This window comes from Balaenoptera ricei, chromosome 15 (assembly GCF_028023285.1).
Source record: "Balaenoptera ricei isolate mBalRic1 chromosome 15, mBalRic1.hap2, whole genome shotgun sequence".
In the NCBI taxonomy this organism is placed as follows: Eukaryota; Metazoa; Chordata; class Mammalia; order Artiodactyla; family Balaenopteridae; genus Balaenoptera; species Balaenoptera ricei.
The window spans coordinates 80,604,383-80,621,467 of record NC_082653.1 but is presented as its reverse complement, the minus strand read 5'-3'; the positions used below and the strand labels follow the sequence as shown (position 1 = coordinate 80,621,467).

The following is a 17,085-nucleotide window of genomic DNA, read 5'->3' as shown; positions in this document are numbered from 1 at the left end:
ACACACACACACACACGCGCACACACACACACACTCATCACAACAGCATGAAGCAATGTCTGTCAGAGCTACAGGTCTGGAGTCCGTGGAAAAACTTTCGTAAGTGAAGGTTTCTTTTAAGGATGCCCCTGCAAAGCTGTTCAGACAGGTATTTCGTAAACATAAAGGTATCAGCAGTTTCATGTCTAGGCCCCCGCTGGGTTTTTCACTAGGTCAGTAGGTACAGGACTAATGCTATTTTCAGGGTCTTAGCATTAAATAACATCACAGTAGGCCACAGGGGGAGGTGAGGCCCGGTGCCCGGCTTGGCCACTTCCAGCCTCCCTCCTCCGTCCCGAGGTCCCTTCGGTGCAACAGCCCCCCGAGGGGCAGCAGGGAGACAGCAGGGGGCTGGCCACCCAGCCTTTCCCACCCAGCGAGGGCCCAGCTGCACAGGAACCCAGAGCAGGCCATCCCCGACTCCCCATTTATCCCGGCATCCCCGGGCTGGCCCATCCCTAACCTCAGCAGGGCCAGGGCAGGAGCACGAATGAGCAGAGGCGCTCAGGCCTGGCCCCATCTTCCCACGCCCAGCTCCAACCTGCACTTCAAAGGGGTCTTGTGTCTAGCATCTTGGCCACACGTCCAACTTCTGCCCGTGCCCAGCCACGTCTTCACTAACCCTCTAGTTGTGTGCAGCCTAAACTACAACATAACCTACAACCCTGTCTGTCTGTCTGAGCACTAACACGGCGTGCTCACCAAGACACACCATTAGGAAAGGAGGCAAGGCGCACTATGACACGAATTCCACCACTGAGTAGCTTTGAATTCTGAGTCATGAGAATATATTACCCACTAAACATAAGATCAGATGTAAATTTAAACTGATGGTTAAATACCAGCAACCTAGACAAATGTTTCTGATGAAAAATCATGAGAAAAAAAGCAGGTACAAAACTAAATGCAATTTCCGTTTATAGGAAACGTCTGGAATAGGCAAATCCATAGTGACGGGAGGTGGACTTGTGGTGCCAGGGGCTGGGGGGAGGGGTGGGGAGTGACAGTGTTTCCCTTTGGGGTGATGAAAGGTTTTGAATTAGGTAGCGGTATGCTTGTACAACACGATGACTGCACTAAAAGCCACTGAATTATACACTGTAAAATGGTGAAAGCCGTGAATTTTAAGGGGTGTGAATTTCACCTCAATTAAAAAAATGAAAACAAAGTAAATGCATTCAGTTGACACCTAAAAGGGGCCAGGCTTGAGTTTTGGAATATTCACTTATATGGAACTCTTCTTCATCAATTTCTTGACCGTTGCCAGTTCTCCGTGTGTGGACGGGCCACAGCGGACGCTCCGGGAGAAATTTAGACGACGCAAAGCCAAGCGAGAAACAAGCCAGCAGGGTAACCAATGCATCTTCCCTCACACTTGCCCTCTTCTAGGAAAAGCAGAATCTGTGTCCTTAGAAGTGGAACGCACATGATTAATTGTTCATAGAAAAGTGGCCTGAAGAGAAACACACCAGCATCTCAGACAGAGGACACGGGAGCGTTAGGATAACGGGTGAGCGGGTTTCCCTAATTTTCCAAATTTTTGTTTTCTGTTACTTTTATAATTAAAAATACATTTTATATTCAAATACACATTCAGACGTCTGAAGACAGGGGAGAGGCTGAACAGCCTAGTGCCTTGTGACGCACGCCGCTCTGTACCGAACAGCACAGACCATCACCTGACCTTCCTGTCAAATGGGAAAGGCAGGCTACAAAGTAACACAGGTGACACAATCCCGTTTTTGTGTAAAAGCAAGGTACAGAAGGGTAGTGCTGATGTGTTAAGAGCTGTTCTGTCCTCAGGTTGAGCAATTATGAGTCTTTTTTGTTTCTTTTTCTCACTAATTTCTATTCCCAACTCCTCCACTCTTTTCTTTCCTGCAATGATAATGTAAGGCTTTTGTACTAAGAAGATACAAATTACTTGCTATTTTAAGAAACGCTGTGCGTGGATACAGATGGATTGATTTGGAAGGCTCTGGGGAGGATGACTAGAGTAGCTACACCCTGGGTAGAGACCCACATCAGAGAAGCTATTCTAAGTAAGAGAAAGGGGCCCACCGGTCCAGAATCCACCCCACTCCACCTTCCAAATGCTCTGGCCACAGTGACCAGCCCGCCGTTCCCTGGTTCCATCGTGCCCTTGGACCTACCACGCCTTGGCCTAGAATGTCCTTCTTCTAACCCTTTGCCACCAACTCCTGCTTATCCCTGAAGACACCAGGCCTAAGCTCCTCTCCAGAGCACCTTTCCCTGCCGCTCAGGCATAAGGCTGTTTGTCACCGTCTTCAGTACGTCTTCAGGCCTCCGTCCAGGCACTTGCCTCAGCGTATTCTCATTGCTCAACTTGAGGTCTGGGTTTCACAATCTGGGGGGAGCTATCTGTGTATCTCTTTGCAATCAGCACAATGCCCGGCACTCAGCACATGACGTTTTATGGGCTTCTTGGGGGGTCAGTCCTGAGTCTCTGCCCAGCAGAAGGTTGGCTGAGGTGGCCTGGAGGCCTTTGGAGGCCCCCCTACCCACCTGAGAGGGTCTGACGTCAGTAGAGAAGCTCTCTTTTCTCAAAGGACAGAGGTTTCCACAGAAGCTACATCTGAGCAGATTTGGGGCCTTGCCGAAGAAAGGGACCAGAGGGACCCCACCGCCCAGGGAGCGCCCGGTTGCCCTTTCTCCATCTCCGGGTGACGTGTGCTCTGGGCGGTGCTGAGGGCGTGAGACTAAACGCGAGGCAGCCTCCACCTTCCAAGGGCCCATCGCCAGGCTGGAGAAAGAGCCCAGGAGAATCACGGAGGAAGGGGAGGGGCCACGCACCAGGAGCAGAGACTTGGGTTCAAATTCTGGTTCTGCCACCAAATGGGCCTATGACCGGACAAGTCGGGTCCCTTGAGGCCTCGGGTTCCTCTATGGAAAACACTGCATCTCGGCGTCTGCAGCCACCCCACGGTCTCGCTCAGCACCTGGAACTTGTCTAACTCTCGAGGATAAGGAGGGCAGAAGAAAGCTGTCTGGGTCACTCTGTGATTTCAACAGGGTGAGGTGTGCGAAGACCAAATGGACGGAGCAGACGCCATGCCACGGGGCTCCTGAGGGAGCAGGCACTGTGGCCGCAGAGCCCAGCAAAGGCCCCGCGGAAGGGCTGCGCTCTGTTCTCAGAGAGGAGGGCGGCTCCCAGGAGGGAAAGCCGTGGCAGCGGCAGCCGAGGGGCTCCTGGATGAGACCCAAGCAGTGGGTGGGAGCTGAGCTCTGGGGAGGAGGGCCGGGGGGCGCCCACGCAGCTGCACAGGGCAGATGTTCCGGGCCGGCAGCAAGGGCTGGGGGGGGCCCTCCACGCGGGTCTCGCTGGGGGTGTCGGAGGGCGGGCAGGAGGTGCTAGGGCGCCCGCCCCCAGGGGAAGGGCGCTCCTGAGAAGGGTGTGCACTTCTGAAGGCAGCACCAGTCCCGTCATTAGCTTCGGCCCGTGCGGAAAAGGAGGATCACGCCCAGAGCCCCTGAGGGAAAAGGGAAACCCGTGGAGGTGGGGGAAGACACTGTCCGTGCCTCTAGTCACTGCCCGGCGCGGGGCAGCTCCCCACGTTCCCACCGGTTACACCAGGCGGGTTCCGCCGCTGCCCACCGCGACGCCCGGCTGCCGGGCCCCGAGCAGGTCCACACCTGGGCGCCCTCGGCTGGCTTCACCCCTCCTGACAGCTTCGTGCCGGATGTGCACTCGGAACCCGATCTTTCACAGGCCGAGGAGTGGGTGATGGGGGCCCTTCTGGTTTCCGGTCTAAACTCCTTCCTCTGGAAGCAGAGAAATGCAGCCTGCAAACCGGGACCGAAGGAGCCAGGGTGGCCGCGCCTGGGCGAGCGCCCCGGGACTGGCCCCGAGTCTGCGGTCAACTCTACACAGCGCCCTCCTCGTGCCTCCGGACATCCCTGCCCGGGGAAGAAGTTCCAGCCACACTGAGTAGGGGTGCCCGCGGGCCTCCACGCCGTCTGCCCGGACACTGTCTGGAACTGACCTTCTCAGGATGGGCTCGTCCTGCAGAGATGAGTACGTGCACCCCATGGTTTCTTACTCTCACCTCTGGACTGGAGGGAAAAGGCAGCGTGCTGCTCTCCTGGAGACGGGCGGGGAGCCAGCAGCTAGCGAGTCGGGCTCTGTCCATTCTCCGCCGGTGCTGGCAGCGGGCACACCGGCCCGCGGACACCGAACATCCTCCCGGACACTCCGGTCCTCTCGGAAGCCCTGCTGAGCCCCTGCCTGCCTCGGTCCCCGCAGCCTGGGAAAGCTGCTGCGTCTGGCGGCTCCAGCAGGGAGGAACCAGGACTCTGGGCTGGAACCTCCCGTGAGCCCCTGCGTCTGGCACACACCCCTCCTCCTTCTGTATGGACCGAGGGAAGGAGGAAACCTCTCCAACCCCGGCTCGGGTCTCCTTGGTAACTGTTTATATCAGAGCCCTTTCTCCCCACATCCTCCCCCTTTCCCATTAAAAAAAAAAAAAAAAAAAAAGTAAGTCGTGCAGGCGGAACAAAGCTCCTCTGGACACTGGAAGGCGGTGGTGCAGGTTGCTATGGCACGGCCGTTTCCCCATAAAGGGAGCGCAGCGAGCCTGCTGCCGGGGCGCCTCAGGATCACATTGAATTAGATCTGGTTCCCACCTCCCTCCCTACAAAAGAACTGTGGGTAACAGAGCCTACGATGCTGGGTCCAGTCACCTGGGGGCAGAGTGCGCTGTGGAACCAGCACGTGTCGGCCTCCTGTCGCGCAGCGCGGGGAACACCCAGCAAGGTGGGCACCGCATTCGCTGCTGAGACGTCTGCAAGTGAGGAGCCCCCTTCGAAGGCATCCAAGTACAAACGGCCCATCAGGAGAGGCCGCAAACGGCCCATCAGGAGAGGCCGCAGCCGACCCAGGCACGGAGCCCAGAGACCACGCGGCTCCAGAATGGAGCACAAATGGTTCCAATTAGGGCTCTCTGCTCCCAAATTGGGAGCAGGAGTGTCTCTGGTTCAGGCTTCGGAAGTCAACTGCAGCCCGCCGGGTGGGGAAGCGAGAGGGAGGGTGGACAAAAGCACTGAGTCACTTGGACAGAGATGAACCACGATGGCCCAGCGTGATTCATTTTGTTTCCAGTCCCAGGCAGGGCTCAGAAGGGTTATTCTGAAATTTAAATTTTCTGCAGAGCGGAACTGATTTCTTCTGAGACTTTCCCCTGCCCTTGGCGACACACAGGGCAGTTGCTTTTGAACGGCTCCCTTCCAGAGCCTAGCGTGTGGCGACAAGTTCTCTGGTCCCCAGGGCAGCACAACGGGTGAGGGGACGAGAGCTGAGCAGGCAGCTGGAATGGGGCAGAGCCGGCCCGGAGCCTCGTGGCAGAAAGCTAATGCTCTGGAAGAGCTGCCTTTGGTGAAGACAAAGTGGTCCGCTGGAGCTTAAAGAAAAAACAGCAGCTCTCTCCACTGACGGGGCCAAGAACGGGAACCAGCGCCAATGGAGGCCAGTGAGGACAGGTGGGAGCTTGAAGCAGGTGTGAGAGGCCGCTGGTCAAAGACAAAAAAGGGAAGAGGAACTACGACTTACTGAGCGCCTCCTGTATGCTTTTTATTTTACTTCATTTAATTGTCCCCACCCTGTGAAGTGGCAAAGGATTCTACCCCATTTGACAGCGGAGGGGAGTGAGGCTCGGGGCTGAAGCAGCAACTCCAAGCCTGTGAAAGCCCAGGGCCCCCGCGGCTTTGCATCTGCTCCCACTGTGCAGAGCACGGCCGCACCTGCCCGGCCACCCCATCGGTCAGGAGGCTGACACAGCAGTCGCCGGTCCCACTTCACTGCCCTTCCCAGGGAGCCTCCTCCCTGTCACTTAGGGTGCTCCAAGGCTCGAGGGGGCTGCTGTTCCCCTGGTGGACCCCCTACCCACACGGCCTTCAACACGTATTCACCACCGTGCCCGTCGGGGCTCCACAACGTGCCGTGGCCCGGGTGGCCTGCCCTCTCTTGGGCCAGTTGGGTGCCAGGCAGGGCTAGTGCTACTGTGCAGAGACCGAGGCCCAAGAGACTGCTCAGGGTCACCCAGCCTGTCCAGGACAGAGGAAAAGCCACGTCCTCTGACACTGGGATGACGTGGCTCTAGTCACAGACAAAGTGGCCCTGAAAGGACAGTGGGGTGGGAGGGGCGACGACGACAGGGCCAGGGCGGGGGGCTAGCAGGAGTCGGGGCAACGGCATGGGGAGTGAAGTCCTGCTCCGGGGCTTATTCATTCTCAGCCCTGGGTAAGCTACTCACCTCCCCCCGAATCAGCTTTGCCTCTTGTAAAACAGGGGTGCAAGAATTAAAGTGTTAGAAAGCCCCAGCACACATCCTCTCTCTGGGCCACTGGCACTGCTGCTCTCCGTGCCCTGCTTGCCATCTGTACCGTGGGCCCTGGTCAGCGCCAACGCCTCCCGACGACCTTCCTCCAATCCACTCCAAACTGCATTCAGGAATGGCTGGTCTTAGGGCTGCCCTGGCACCAGCCCTCCCGTTGGCTCCCCACGAGGGTCAGATAAAACCCCAAGGCCCTGTAGATCCATCCTCTGGCCTCTGCTCTATCTCAGTTCCCTTCATGACCCCTGACTCCCTTGGCGACTTACACCCAGGCTCTACCAAGACGCGTCCTTCCCAGAGCAGGCCCTGCTTTGCTTGCCCTGGGCTTCTGCACACACAGCCCTGGCCCAGCTTCCTACTCAGCCTCCCAGACTCAGCTCGGGGGGCACCTCCATCCTGACATAGCCCCCTCCCCGGTGGCGCCCTGGGCTGTTCGAGCATCGTCACTGCACCATCCTCACGTGCCCCAACTGCATGTGAGCCCCCGAGGATGCCGCATGTCCCTGTGCCCTGGTGCCCGGCCCACAGAGATGGAGCCACCAGCACCGAGTGCCCTGGTAATGCCCAGAGAGGTCAGAAGGTCCGATGACACTCGGCTCTGCATCACTTTCCCAGACAGGCCACGTTCAAGATTTCGGGCACTGGCTAGAACGGCAAAACTACCCCAATCTCATCAAGGGACAGGAGAGGTCCCTTGGTGGTCAGGTGGCATCAGAAAACCCACGCCTGTGCTTTCAGGGTGGCGTGAACGTCCTGAGCCCACAGCCTCGCCATTTCCACGGATGCAGGACACTTCGGGCACTGTCCACCCTCCACGGCCACAGGGGCCTTTCCTTGCGCTCTTCTCTTTGTAAAACCCATTGGTGTTTCTATCGTCGTGCTCGGCAGAGCCAAGGACCCCTCTCTAGAAAGAGTGGCCCTGAGCTGGGTGTGGAAAAAGGAGATAAAGATGGATAGAGATGGGGCTTCCCTGGTGGCGCAGTGGTTGAGAATCTGCCTGCCAATGCAGGGGACACGGGTTCGAGCCCTGGTCTGGGAAGATCCCACATGCCGCGGAGCAACTAAGCCCGTGAGCCACAACTACTGAGCCTGCGCATCTGGAGCCTGTGCTCTGCAACAAGAGAGGCCGCGATAGTGAGAGGCCTGCGCACCGCGATGAAGAGTGGCCCCCACTTGCCACAACTAGAGAAAGCCCTCGCACAGAAACGAAGACCCAACACAGCCAAAAATAAATAAAAATAAATAAATAAATAAATAAATAAATGAGATTTGTGCATTAAAAAAAAAAAAAAGATGGATAGAGATGATGCCGGTAGCCTTGACTCCTGGCTTTCCCGGCCCTTCTGGGAAGAGCAGGCCGTCAAACGAAGGTCACGGTGGAAAATGAGCTCTTTTGTGGCTTCTCAGAAGCAACCCCCAGTGGGATGCAGGCAGCAAAATTCTAGACTGTGGGAAACTTTGGGAAACAAATGATCTGGGTTCTTCAACAAAAATGCCGCGAGGGAATCACAGGGATGGAAGGAAGCCCACGGACTGAGAGAGACCTGACATTATGTTAAGGGGAAGCAGCCTGGCACCAGAGGCTGTGATGACATAACCCCGTTTGCATGACAGTCTGGAAAAGGCAAAACTACAGGGACAAAAATCAGATCAGTGGTTGCCAGAGGTGGGGCTGGGGGGTGGCGACTGCAATGGGACCTGGGCGGGGGGGGGGCGCTTTCTGGGATGTGGCGTGTCCTGTATCTTGATTGCAACACTGGTTATACAACTGCACACACCTGTCAGGATGCATCAAACTGTACACTTTAAAAAGGTGAATTTTACTGCATGTAAATTACACCTCAATAGACCTGACCTCCCAAAGAGAGACTTGAAAGATTCGGTAGTCAATTGCAATGTGTGGGTTTAGATACTGAATTAAAAAAAAAAAAAGGTTAAAAAAAATTCATCAGTCACTCAGGGAGCTACGAACAATGCCGGCTGAGTATCCAATGATACTGAGACATACTGTGAACTTACAGGGGTGGGAGGATAGCTCTGTGTTAGGTTTAAAAAGGGGAGTCCCTGAGTTTGAGAGGACTGAAATATTCTCGTAGTTCATATTTCCACATAATTTCATAGGAAATATTTCCAATTTCCTAGGAAATCATATGATTTCTTTATTCATAATTCATATGAATTATAGGGTTAATTATGAAATTACATGCTTGCTTTAAGATAATCCAGCAACAGTGGGGAAGGGGAAGGAAGCACGACTGGCCAGGAGCGGATAGTTGTTGAAACTGGGTGACAGGTGCATGAGTTCCCTCTCCTATGCTCCATGCTTTGGTGTTTGCTTGCAGTGTTCCATAATAAAAAGCTTTGTTTTTCTTTAAAGCACTCAGGCGCTGCAAGTGAAGCAGACTGCAGGGGGGTGGGGGGCTGTGAGCAGAGCCGAGGAGGAGCGCAGCTAGGGCTGGCTGGGGGGCACAGGCTGTGGTGCAGCCCCCATCTAGAAGGGTGGCCCCGCTCAGCCTCAGCCTCTGCTGGCAGGTGTCACGGTGGGCTCCGTGGGGTCAGGTCCTCTGTTTTGTTTTGTTTTTTTTCCAAAAGAAGCTATAAGTGACTTTTATGTGGAATTGCCAGGGTTTTCAATGTTCTAATTTAAAAATTAAAACAATTTTAGCATAAGCCACTCCCAGACTGTGAGCTAGTTTGCCTTAGAGGCAGACACACATGCAGGTTTAGCATTTACTAATTCAACGGCCTTTCTCTGAGTATCTTCACTCCGACAGGCCCTGCACAGAGCGAGGGACCCAGACAGGAAAGGGATGCGCCCTCTGCATTATGGGAGACAGAAAGAGAAACAAATTCCCACCCAGCCAGAGGGGTGTTGCATTACATGCACGAACAAAGCGCTTGGGGGCACGGAGAGGTTCCCTGAGCTTCAGACTCCTCTGGGAGCCACCATCCCCCCTGGGCTCCCTTCCATCAGGAGCTGCCCTGGCCCCGGTGCTCTGCCCAGAGGTACAAGCTGAGCAAAGGCTGAGGAGCCAGTGGGAGGAGAGATGAAAGAGCGACTTTTAAAATGATTATGATTAAGAGAATGCGCTGCTCGTAACTGCTCCTCTTTAACCAGTGTTTAATTGCTATTATAAACCATTCAAAAGACCTCCCCGGGGGATAAAATCATGTTCACTGATTAGAAGGCTCAATACGGGAAGATGTCAATTAATTTATAGATTCCACCCAATCTCAACTAAAATCCCAGAAGGTTTGTTTGTTTGTTTTGGTGGACTTTGACAAGCTGATTCTAGAAGTTATATGGAAATGCCCAGGGCCCAAAAAAAGCCAAGAGAATCTTAAAAGAGAAGAACAAAGCTGGAGGACCTAGACTACCAGTTACCAAGTCAAGAGTTACTATAAAATCATAGAAAGCAGAACATGTGGTATTGGCAAAAGGACAGAAAACAGATCAACAGAACAAGTAGTCTAGAAATCAACCCCCATCTATACGGTCACCTGATTTATATCTACAGGGATGCTTTAGTGCAGTGAGAAAAGAATAACCCTTTTCAATAAATGGTGCTGGGTCAAGTGGATGGATAACCACAGGAAAAAATGATTTTAGAAGCGCCTTGACAATTTGCTGATACCAAAATCAATTTCAGCTTGATGGCAGATCTAAGGATAAGAACTACAAGAGTGAAGCTTTTAGAAGAAAATACAAAAGAAAAGCTTCATGACCATAAGATAAGAGTTCTTAAACTGAACACAAGAGCATTAACCATAAAGGTGAAGGCCAACCAAAAGGTTGACAAACTGGGCCAGTTTAAGGCAACAACTTCTGATCACAAAAAGACACTATGAAGAGAGTAAAAAGGCAACTTTACAGAAAGATATTGACAATACATAGATATCTAACAGAGGACTCAGATCTAGAATATATAAAGAACTGTAACAAATCAACAAGTAGGCCAATAGCCCGACAGGAAAAAAATGGGCCAAGTCTTGAATGTACCGTCACAAAAGATACCTCAGTGGCCAACGAACATATGAAAAGGTCACTGGACATCAGAGAAATGCGGTTAAAACAATTACCACCACATGCCCATTAGAATGCCTAAAATTTTATTTCATTTCAATTAAAAAAATTTTTTTTTGGCTGCACTGCATGGCTTGTGCGATCTTAGTTCCCTGACCAGGGATCGAACCTGGGCCCCTGACAGTGAAAGCACGGGGTCCTAACCACTGGACCACCAGGGAATTCCCTAGAATGGCTAAAATTTTTTAATTGACAAAAATAAGTGTTGGTGAGGATGGGCAGCAACTGAAACCCCACATGCTGGGGGTGGGACTGGATGCTGGAAAACTGGCTATATCTAACAGAGCCGCACATGAGCCTTCCCTCTGACCCCCAACTCCACACCCAACACACACCCAACAGAGCTACGTCCACATGGGAGCCACATCCACACGGGAACCACATCCACATGTACCAGGATGTTCCCTGCAGGACTGTTGGTAATAGTGCCCCAGGCTGGAAGCAATCTAAAGGGCCATCATGATGGGAATGAATAAATTACAGTTTATTCCCACAACAGAACACTGTGCAACAATGAGAACAAGAGAACTATGACTACACACGACATGGAGAAATCTCAGAAAGAATGGCCAAATACTACACATCCCGGGACACAGACAACACTCGTCTATGTCACGAGAGGGCAGGAGAGTGGGTGACCTGGGGGTGGTGGGATTGGAGGGGGAAGAGGGGCCGTTTCTTACATGATTCTATCCGTTTTGTGATAAATAATCAAACTGTGTGCTTATGATCTGTATACTTTTATGTCTGCCTGTTATGTACTTCAGTAAATCGTTTATGAAAAAAACCCAGGAGGCCTTCCAGAACTGACCTTCCCTCTAAGCCCTCCCTGGGCTCCTGAGGTTCTGAAGCCAAATCCGGCCTGGTGGTGAGGGCCCCAGAGGCCAGCGTGCCTGGGAGATTCACCTGTGAACACAGGGACTCCTTCTGAATCCCCTGCACCTGTAAGTCCAGGGTCAGGGGGCTGCAGGTGTGTGTCCTGTGCTTGCTGCTCAGACACAATTGTTCCCATTGGCTTGGTTTTTAAAAAACATCCATGCCCCAAGGTTTGGACTCACCATCCCAGGTGGTGAAGGCCTGAAAAGGCCTTAGAAGACCAACTAGAAGCCACTGGGGGTCGTGGTGAGAACTCCTGGTACAACCCTGGGCGCGTCCAGTCCCCACACTAATCACCCTCCACTGACCTGGTGGGGTAAGGGAGGCACCGTGCCGTGGCCAAAACCACCTGTGTTCACTGAAAGTACAAGTGGGCAGGGACAACAGTGCGGGATTTCTAGCAGGAGGTGGCGGCCACCATCTAGCTGGTGGCCCAGATGTATCAGCTAAGTGACCTCTCTGAGTCTCAGTTTTCTCATCATTGAAATAGGGATATTAACTACCTCTTAAGAGACGGAAGGCAGCATGGCAAAGCGGGGAAAACAGGGGGTGTGGAGTTTGTAGATCTGGGTTCAAAAGGCAGCTCTGCTACTTGTGAGTTAGGTGGCCGCGGGCAAACTCCTCAATCACTAGTGCCTCAGTTTCCTCCTCTGCAAAATGGGGTAATAATGGTGTCCTTGGAGGGCTCTTGTAAGACTGGAGATGGTATTAATAATAAGAATAGGGACTTCCCTGGTGGCACAGTGGTTAAGAATCCGCCTGCCAATGCAGGGGACACGGGTTCGATCCCTGGTCTGGGAAGATCCCACGTGCCGCGGAGCAACTAAGCTCATGAGCCACAACTACTGAGCCCACGTGCCACAACTACTGAAGCCCACACACCCTAGAGCCTGTACTCTGCACCAAGAGAAGCCACCACAATGAGAAGCTCGCGCACCATAAATACATACCATTGGAGGGCTTCAGGACCTGGGCAAAGAGCTCTATGACGGTTTATGCCGTTAAATTTTTACAACCCTATAAGGTAAGTTCTATTATTATCTCCAATTTACAGTTGAGGACATGGACTTCAAAAGATTAAGTGAGGGCAAATGTCATATGGCTAATACATGGTAGAGTCAGGACTCAAACCTTCATTACCCAGTGTCAGGGCCTAGAACCTAACCACTGCACTATAACAGTTTCCCTGTACAGTGTACACGTAGAACCCCTGGCCATGGAGTATTCAACATGATATAATAAGGGATGAGAAGGGGATTTAAACATATAGGGTTAAAATTTTAGGATTATGAAGAGGGAAATATCGCTTCAGCATCCTGGCAAAGAGAAACAATTAGAATCCACACGATACAAGTCCAGGAGTTTTGTTTCAAGTCCATCTTGCGAGGCCAGAGATCTTGGGGACGGGGAGGCTGGCGGCCCCACGCTGTCCCGCGGCTCAGCCTCACTCGGGGATGGGGGTGGGGACACACCTCCATCCTACAGACAAGGAAACGCAGGGCTACTGTAAACTGGGCCCTGGGACACTGGTCCCCTTATCCCGAGTGCCATATCTTTTCAGCAAAACTACTTTGCCACACCAGGAATGGGCCTGTCCAGCCCCTAGGGAACAGGCTGGACCCTGCTCACCTGCCCAGCCTCCCAGCTTCCCTCTGGCCCTCTGCTGACAAAGCCCTCGAAGTCTCGGGGTGTGGCCCCCCTCCAGCAGCACACCTTCCCGATCCCTCCAAGGGGACATTCCTTCTTGGAGTCCCCAGAGCCTGTGTGTCCCTGCGCCTGGCCTCTCCCTCCATCATGAGCGATGAGGCCGTCCCCCCCCACCGAGCGGGCACTGCTGTCACAGAGGCCCTGATTAGATCATACACGCGAAAGCATTTCATAAACCATTTTTCAAAAAGTATCTTTCAATGTCCTGACTTCTTAGCCTCTTTAATGTAAAGGCCACCTTTGCATACTTGTAGCGCCCAGCGTACTGCTTGGTACGAGATACTTGCTGACACAAACACTAAGCAGCTGCCTTGCGGCAGAACCAGTGCTAGGTGACGTCATAAACGTCACCCACAAGAGCCCGGTGAGGGCAGGGTCACTGCCTTCATTTAGGGTTACTGACCTCCGGGGAGGGGAGAGGGCCTGGAGGCTGAATTAATCCCCAATGGTCAATGATTTAATCAATTAGCCTACATAACAAAACCTTCATAAAAACCCAAAAGGATGGGGTTTGGAGAGTTTCGGGGTTGCCGAACACATGGTGGGGCTGGGAGGGTGGCACCCCAGAGGGGGCACGGAAGCTCTGTGCCCCTTCCCCACACCTTGCCCTACGCTGATGACCTTTAACGCCCTGAGCCTCAGGTTACCTGTCTGTGCAAGGTGCCTTCTACTCTGAATGGTTCCTGTGAAGCCTGAATAAGAAACAGGTATCAAAGGACCCTGAACACTGTGAAACGCAGAGTAAACATAAGGGATTATGAAGGTGGATCCAAAGCAGAGCCCATCAATAAGGCAAAACCCAAGACGCAGCCCGACACGATACGAGAGACCCTGCATCTCTCAGCCGGCTCGCTCCTGCCCAAGCACTGCCGGGATGGCAGAGATGTGCTCTCGAGGGATCCTGAGGGAGTCACTTACGTGGTCTGAATTTTGGTGAACTCGGGGACTTCGTCTTTCTTCTTCCTGAAGAGGAACCAGTATGTCAGGAGACCCACAATGAGGGAGAACATGATCACGTCCGTCGTGCTGAAAAGGGACACTTCTTCAGCCACCGTGTCAGATGCGGTGGCGCCAGCCTCCACACTGGAGTCTCCCATGTTGATCAAGAAACTGTTGGGAGACAGAACGACAGACGTCAGCAGGGTCCATCTGAGGCCTGCTGGGAAGCCCCCTGAAGGCTTTGGTCTGGGGCTCACGCCCCAAGGGCTGCAGCAACTAGCAGAGCCTCGGGGCAGCAGCTGCAGCCTTGGACCAGGACTAAGAGGGCACGTGGCCTGCACGGTGCCTGCACAGCCCTGGGCACACCTGGGTGCAGCCTACAGCTGGAACTAGGACTGGGCCTCCTGCGAACACAGGGAACGGAAGCCACAGACTCCCTGTACCAGCATCCTCCGGCCCCACAAGGACACAGCAGAGGCACTGCTTCCACACAATAGAGGGGCCGCTTCACAGCAAACCCTTTCCCCAGCTGTGTGGCAGGCCCGGCAGGCCCTAAACCCTGCACATTCCAAAGGTCTTCAGGACTGGCCCTTGGATGGCTCCAAGGAAATAACCCCTGAGGCCTCGGAATGTGCCGCCTGATAAGATGTCTCCATATGCCTGAGACCTTGGGTCACGCACATAGCTTATGCTAATGATGTGATTTAGGGGAACACCTGGGGCTCTGAATCACATCATACTGGTGTCGCCTCTGGGGTGCTGGAGACTGAGGAGGTGAGCTTAGGCACTTGGGCGCCCGATGCCTCCAAGACTGACCCCCAATAAAAATCCTGGACACCAAGGCTCGAGTGGGCTTCCACACGTGGCTGCTGGGAGAATCAAGCACTGTCACGTGACTCCACTGGCAGAGGACAACTGGAAGCTTCTGCCTGGCTCCTGCTAGACTCTGTCCTAGGGAGTCTTTCCTTTGCTGATTTCAGTCTGTTTCCCTCTGCCGTAATAAACCGTGACTGGGAGTAAAACAGCTTTTCTGAGTTCTGCAAGTCCTGGTGAATCACTGAGCCAGAGGGTGGTCTTTGGGACCCCAGCACACCAACCTACTTAGTTCCCTTGAAAGGTGCTCAACTGGTCCTTCCACCACTGAAACCTGACGGGTATGTAGATATGAGTCAACAAAGGCCGAGGTGAGAGGACCTAAAACCCCAGCAGCGCATTTCTGCCTCTTATCACCGAGGCCAGCTCGGCTCCTGGAATCGGCATTGTGCCCTGTCACCGAGTGGGTGGCCCTCACTGCAACCACAGCTCCAGACTCGGTCAGGAATGCCTTAGTCACAGCTCGGCAACCTGGGCAATGGGAGGTTACTTCACATCTGACTTCCCTTAGCTGTCACCGCCTCCAGGAAGCCACAGGGTGGGCCCTGCAGCCGAGCACCCTGTCATCGGAGGGCCGGGCATCAGCCCTGCTGACCTGTGCAACCCGCCGGGAACGGGCCGTTCAGCACGGCCCTCAAGCCTGGTTCTTGGCTTCGTTATTAATCTGAGGGGCTTCCTCATGCTGAGTTCCTGAGTCATCTCAGCTTACCCTTTTCGATATCCGACGTTAAAGGACAATCTAGTGCTCAGAGAGTACTGTTTATATTTAAGCATTAACTTATAAACACACTGAATATTTATTCAATGTTAGTCACATCTTTCTATCCAACCCTGGCGGTGGCACTGTCATCTGGCCCACAAGCCTACTGCCATGGAGAAGCGGAGGGGAGGGGACCTGTCCCACATGATCTCAGAGCCCGGCTGGAAACCTGGGGGTTCCGGGCAGGGCGGATGTGCTGACTCCGGAGAGCCCCCAGCTGGCGCCCCTCACATCGCAGCAACGACCGCCCGCTCCCTGTCCGGCCACCTTTCTGACTCAGGCCGCCCGGCCCCCTTACTTTACTGAGGGGGGGACTGATGCCCACCAAACGAAATGACTGTTTCTTGACACGCGCGCCAGTCGACCGCAGCAGTCAGAAGAGAAAGCGCAGCCCTGGAGGAGGTGTCTAAAGCGACCGCGCGCAGAGCAAGGGGAGCTGCGTGGCGGCCTTCCCGCACGCCCGACCCTGCGAGAGATGCCTAACAGGCCGTTCTCCACACAGTAGCCAGAGGGAGGCTTTGAAAAAGTAAGTCAGACTCTGTCACCTCCTTAATCAAAACCCTCAAATGACTTCATGTCATACTCAGCACAAAATCTAACGTCATTAACCTGGTCGATTAGTCCCATTCGATCTCGCCCCTGGGTACCACTCCCACCCCAATTCTCACTGCTCTCCCCTTTCCTCGCACTTCACGGTCACGCTGGCCTCCTTACTACTCCTCAAGTCTCCAGGCCTGCTCGTGCCCCAGGGCCTTTGCACATGTTAATACGGCTGCCTGGACTCTCTTCTAGTTACCTGCAGGGTTCTCTCCCCCGCTTCATTCGGGTCTCCGCTCAGAGGTCACCATCTCAGAGAGACCTGGCCTCGCTATAGTATCTGGTCACTCTCCCTGCCCTTCCCCCATCGCAGCCCTGATCACTACCTGACATCATATTATACGTTTTCCCCACTGGCCATCTCCCTGACTACAGGGTCAGCCCACAAGGGCAGATAATGAGCATCAGGTATAGCAACTGGGTAGAACTGTTCAATGAATGAGCATCGGATTCTAGAGTAGCTGGGCTGGCAAAGCGTGGCATACAATTATGGAGCGGTTTTAGATTCTGGAAAGCACAACACACACACGTGATTACAATGCAGTTTGTGAGGCTATGTTCACTCTTCTCCCCTCTCCCTCTGTCTCGAACACCTGACTTGCTGCTTCCTTCAGCATCCCAGGCCTCTCCCTTTGAGCTCAGAGTCAGGACACCACGAATTCCTGCCCCACTGCGGAGACGACCAGGCGCTGCGCACAGGGAATGTGACTGGCCCCCTGCAACAGGCCCTCACCAGCATACTGGACACGGCCAGCACTCAGACCTGAGGTCTCCACAGACCTGAGAATGTCCCCAGCAGCGTTAACTCTGAGGTCAGACAGACAAAAGCTGCAGAAGGGCAGTGGAAAGGACCCTGGAGA

The 17,085-nt window shown here is 53.8% G+C and overlaps 1 protein-coding gene across 3 annotated transcripts in view; it reads right to left on the bottom strand.

Moving 5' to 3' along the window:
- The window catches only part of LOC132349028 (NADPH--cytochrome P450 reductase), a 62,800-nt gene that overhangs the window by 13,742 nt on the left and 31,973 nt on the right, over positions 1-17,085 (bottom strand). For 2 of the 3 annotated variants that reach the window (XM_059897108.1, XM_059897106.1), the window contains exon 2: positions 13,975-14,166. In XM_059897108.1, the coding sequence (XP_059753091.1) occupies positions 13,975-14,153 (179 nt within the window). In that variant the 5' untranslated portion in view covers positions 14,154-14,166. Of the gene's footprint in view, positions 1-4,043; positions 4,312-13,974; positions 14,167-17,085 lie in introns of those variants that run through there. The other variant, XM_059897107.1, reaches the window with a different exon arrangement.